The sequence below is a fragment of the Berghia stephanieae genome, chromosome 11, assembly GCF_034508935.2.
Source record: "Berghia stephanieae isolate SIO BIC M18660-M18661 chromosome 11, UCSD_Bste_1.3, whole genome shotgun sequence".
Classification (NCBI taxonomy): Eukaryota; Metazoa; Mollusca; class Gastropoda; order Nudibranchia; family Aeolidiidae; genus Berghia; species Berghia stephanieae.
Window position 1 is genome coordinate 18,410,417 of NC_088370.1, and position 6,021 is coordinate 18,416,437.

The window sequence follows — 6,021 nt, forward strand, 5'->3', positions numbered from 1 at the left end:
GAGAGAGCTATACAGATAGATAGAAAGATAGATAGATAGATAGATAGATAGATAAATAGAGATAGAGAGATAGATAGGTAGGTAGAAAGATTATATATATATATGGAGGAAATAGCAAAGAATATCGTATTTTAAGGTTAGGGTAGAGAGGATGGCAGATCAAATGTCAAATTACCACATGATGACGTCATTCATTCCATAAAATCTATTACCCTCTTCCTGGAAGGCCCGGGTTTGAAAGATTCTGACAAGAAGAGCAAGGGTCATTTTAACAGATTGATGACTTATGGGAAGGATGAGTTTTCTGGCCAAAATTTAAAAACTTTTTTTTTTTTTCAGCGTACAACCATTAACTATTCCCAAATGACCCTTTCAGTGATTCATTAATTGCGGACATTGTCCACCCACCCAAACCCAAAAGGCGGTGATTGGTCAAGCGCCACCCACCTTCCACTACAACAATAGCCAATCACAATCATCAGTCCGTCCCACGTGACCCCCACTCCCCTTCCCAAAGCCCCATCCATTGTCATCTAGCGCTCCAAGTTTTTTGGCACCAATGTCATCCACCAATCAGCTTATACAATGGCGCCATGAATAACGGGCCATTAACAACGACTATTTAGTTATTCTTTGTCTAGTCTTCTACAACAGATTGTCGTAGAAAAAACGCCTAAAAAGTTAATGTGTAAAATGAGGCGTCATGTCCCGTTGTACACCATACGTCGTGTTGCTGTTGGTCAGGGACCCTTTGTAAAGAACCTTGAGAACATTAAGTGGATATTGCTCTATATAAAAACACGTTTCTAGATGGAGTCATAATATATTATATATACTCTTCAACAGTCGTAACGCCACTTCCTTCCTAATGACGCATGGTAACTTAGTAACACTGGCTCTAAACTATCGGAACAATGGCGGACGCCCGTATGATATATTTCTCCGGCGAGCATAAAGAGTATCCAGAGGGAAAAAAAAACCCCATAAATTTTATCATGTTTTGACTTTTACACATTCTGATCACAAGGCATATGAAAAGTTCTAGCCAGCATGAAGAATAAAAAGCAATGATTTTCTTTGTTTAGAACCAAGATGGCCGCTGATGCCGGGCGGCGTGACATCAGACTATTGAATCGTATTGAGCTTAATTTTTATAAATAGTATACGCTTGGCTCAGAAGCTCACAACATTGCCATCCGGAAGTATAACGGACCAACACACAAAACTTTGTGTAACCATGAACTTTTATAGTCTGGATAATACAGTCAAGTGAGAATTACTCATAAACGCGGATGGCAAAAACAATGACAAAGACCTGAGTGACGTCAAACTTCGTTCTATCTATAGCCAGATCATGTCAAGTGATTGTAAAATAATATCCTTCTCCTCTCCTTGTTTCCACAGCTACCCAGCCCAGTACGTCTACCCAGCTTCCTACCTAGCTGCAGCTACAGCTACGACGCCCACAGCTGGAGTCCTAGCCGCCACAATGCCTACAACCAGCCCTCTATCCCCAACTGCCGCTGGTGAGTATTCTAACACTGTAGAAAGTACCCCCACCCCAACCCCCCCCCCCCCCCCCCCCCCCCCCCCCAAAAAAAAAATATAACATTCTCAAAAAACAAAAAAAAAAAAAAAAAACAACAAAAGAACAAAATAATAAAAATAGGAGCGTTTCGGACTCAAAATTTTTCTTCAGCAAATTACAAAAAAAAATTGTAAAAAAATAATAAAAACATTAATACATCACTTACAAGCTCATTCCAAGGACTCGAACTTTGCGTCGCTTAGAGCAGGACTCTAACCAGGCAAGTACAATAGATAGTTCGAAGATGACGTCACTCAGGTCTTTATTATTGTTTTTTTTTTGCCATCCGCGTTTATGAGTAATGCTCACTGAACTGTCTTAACCTGATTATAAACGGTCATGGATACACACAGTTTTGTGTGTTGGTCCGTTATACTTCCGGATGGCAATGTTATGACCTTCCCAGCCAAGCGCATACTATCTATAGGACTTAGACCACAAACCCGCACTACATACTGTTGAACTGTTGCCCGATGTGTACTTATTTGCAGGTCTGATAACACAAATTGATTTGGGCTCATAGTGACGAGTATTATGGCAATTCTCTCAAACCAACGCAATAATATTGCATTGGTTTGAGAGAATTTCCATAATAGAGAAGTGGCCGAATGGTTAAGGCATTGCACTATGATCCGGATGACCCGGGTTCGAACCCCGCTTCAGGCACATTCGTTTTTTTTCCCTGAGCAAGATTATTAACCCACAATTTGCTCACTTGGACAACATGGATGATTCCTGTTGACAACAGACATCTTGTTTGATGAGTTATCTATATTCCTTCGTGGAATGCCTAGGCGACGATATCTTATGATGTCGTGGCGAAAAAGGCATAATTTTTTTTTTATTATTATATTATACGGTCTATCACAACAATGTTAAATCAAGCCTATAATTGCGTTTGGTTATCAGTTTGCTGTCGCTTAGGACCGCTTGTAAAGCGTTTAAAGCACATTAATTAGCAGATATTACCCTGTACATTTTTTTTTAAATCAGAAATTTGTTTAATATAATCATCCACTTCTACATCATTATTAAAAATGATTACCCCCCCCCCCCCCCCCCCATCTCTCTCTCTCTCCCATCCCCTCCCCCTCTTTTCTTTTCCCAGGCACCCCCACCCAGTACGCCCTCGACTATGCTAGTGCCTACTCCGCCGCCACGGCCGCCCAATTCGCCGCCAGCGGTTACGACGCGTACAGTCCGTACACGACGACCGGCGGAACGACGGCCGGATACGGCGTGCAGATGCCGGCCGGGTACACGTACGCCGCCGTCCCTCAGCAGCTCGCCGGAAGTACGGCCCACTTCGCGCAGTTCCAACCACAGCCTATTCAGGAGAGATTACAATAATAAATGATGGATAGGCATAATAGTATTATTATGTAGTAGGCCTACGAAGTGAGGCCTATTTATAATTATTGAACACCTCATAAAGACAAAGATATCTTATGACTGGCGATTGAGTTAAGTTGCTGAAGCATGACTGCTGTTATGATGTAACATAATATAAGAAATATTTGTTACTATTACAATATGATAATAATAGTACTTATCATTATTATTATTATTATTATTATTATTATTATTATTATTATTATTATTATTATTATTATTATTATTATTATTATTATTATTATTATTATTATTATTATTATTATTATTATTATTATTACTATTATCATTATAAATATATCAAAATCACCGAAAACCTACTGCTATATAATAATATATTATATACAATTAATTCAATATTATATCATAATATACACCATTCTCATTATTATAACATTATCATTATAATATATTATATATAACAGTTACTATAACAATGCAATATTTTATGTCGTTATAAATTCTGACAATACATTTTGATATGTAACATAATGTTATGGTCTTGAATGCATGTATAATATAAGATGATAATATATCAGACGAACAATTGATTGAATGAATGAATGAATGAATGAATGAATGAATGAATGAATGAATGAATAAATAAATAAATAAATAAATAAATAAGTGTGAGGAAAGATAACTGTAAAGCGCTTAGAGCCTGTGACAACAGGGTAAAGCGCTATATAAATGCCATTTATTATTTATTATTCAAGGAGACGAACATACGCATGCTAAGCGTGAGTCAAGCTATCTACACGATACTTTGATGCCAAAAAAAAAAAAAAAAAAAGAAAAAAACACCTCAGAAACTCCACAGACTACTAAATACTGATTCACCATTGACATGAGACGAAATTGTAAAGTCAATTTTCAGATTATTATATTTCTGACTAACTGAAGCTAATTTAGATCAAGCGGAAAGTACTTTTTGATAGTACAATGTTTGTCCACTGGTATTTTTTAGAAGTCGAATCTTGGCTTTTTACAGAAAGGAGAATTTTTCTTTTCTTTTTTTTTTTTTTACCTTTTGAAAATTGTAGATAATTTAGAAATGCTACGAGTACTTTGGTCGATGGGTAGTGATTTTGATGGATTGTGGAAAATGTAGAAAAAGAAGAAAAAAGAAGAGGAGGAGGAGGAGGAGGAGGGGGAGGAGGAGGAGGAGGAGGAGGAGGAGGAGGAGGGAAGGAGGGAGGGATGGAGAAGAAGAAGAGAAGAAGAAGAAGATGAAGAAGAAGAAGAAGAAGAAGAAGAAGAAGAAGAAGAAGAAGAAGAAGAAGAAGAAGAAGAAGAAGAAAGTTAGTCGTCGAAACTCATAGATGAGCACGATTCTGTGTGATACTACAAAATGTAGCAATTTAAAACAACATTTAACGTGCGTTGAAAGGTACAAGTTGAAGATTTGTTGTGACGGAAATATGAAAAATAAAAAGAATACGGATGAAAGAATAAGAAAGAGAGTGAAAAGAAATGGATAGTTTTGAGAAGAAATCTGAGAGATTCGCTTCGATATCAATATGTATCATATCCTTGTATTATCGATATAGTATATGTCATGAATCGTATCGAATCCCATTGCATACATATCGATATGATCAATCGCCTCCCATATTATAATATTTATTATAATAATGATATCATAAACGCCTATTTATTATGAATAATAAATCAATAATAATATTGATAATGATATTGTTGTTTATATACATTGATTATTATGTTCATACAAGCATTTTGGATTATATGATATAATATTATTATTATATAATAAAATCTTTGTAAACCTTCAACTCTTTCAACAAGAAAAATTATACTGTATAATTCAATACCATTATACCATTGTATTTCATGTTATATCACCACAGATATGATAAACTTATAGTAATATGGAGTAAAATAACAAAAAAAAAAATATAGATCAAATTGTTTATTGTAAACTATTTTTTTTCATGGAAAATCCTTATTCTATGTTGTAGAATCTTCCTGTATTCTTAATATCATCTTATTATCATTATCATTATTATAATCAGCATCATTATCGTCCTCCTCCTCATCATCATCATCATCATCATCATCATCATCAAAATCATCATCGTCATACCTAATATTATCATTATTTCCATATCGATATTTTAATATTGCCTCATATCAATATGCTTTTATTATATCAAAACAAGGGACGCTTTTCGATATTATGATTTTATATATTACAATAAAATTGTATAAAATTGTGATATAATTTAAACACAACTCTCTCGAAATTTCCAGAATATAATTTATATATTGCATTATTATGACAATAAGCTTAAAAGTAACTAGAAATTATAACAACAATAAAAAATTATTTTTTATTCTCTATAAATTCTTACCCTTCAATCAGATTTAAACATTTTTCATGGAACAATTAGTCTTATCTTAGGACTAAACACTTGGTTTTACTCTGTTTTCAAACGGTACCGCGTTTTTGTTAATTTTCCACGAACATTGACCCAACTCTCCCTCACGTGGTTATGACGGGGCAAATGGGATCTTCCGTCAGTCTACAGTCTAGACGCAAATAGGTCTACCATTTTTACCCACAAAAGTCTGTTTTACGTTTCGGTCACAATGTTTTATTTTTCATATATCAATCAATATATCAATCAATATAATTTTCCTGCCAAAAAGTTTTGAGTATTTTAAAATTTTAAAAATAAATTTGTTTACTTATTTTATAGTAATAATTTATAGGCAAGTCTCAACAGCTATATTTATATCAGATAAACCGGATTAAATATAGTATTATTATGTCACAGATTATCTTTCATTTTCTCCAATTACCAATTTTCCTCCAAGATTTATTCAATTTATTCATTTTTATTGCTTATCTAGCTGTATTTATTTATTTAATTAATTAATTATTTATTTATTGGGCATAATATTTCGGTAAATCTGCCTCTTATTATTATAATACTATTTCCAATTAATTTAAATTATTTATTATTTTTCCATAATATTATTATTATTTATACAGATTGCGTTTACCATAACATTTTGAG

General features: G+C 34.1%; 1 protein-coding gene across 1 annotated transcript in view; it reads left to right on the forward strand.

The window, feature by feature from the left end:
* The window catches only part of LOC144957339 (RNA-binding protein 24-like), a gene marked incomplete in the record, with an annotated part of 150,384 nt that extends 146,032 nt beyond the window's left edge, over window positions 1–4,352 (forward strand). The window contains 2 exon segments of the mRNA XM_078888506.1: window positions 1,405–1,526; window positions 2,697–4,352. Coding sequence (XP_078744632.1) covers window positions 1,405–1,526; window positions 2,697–2,938 — 364 coding nt within the window.
* Between the last annotated feature and the right edge of the window lie 1,669 nt (window positions 4,353–6,021).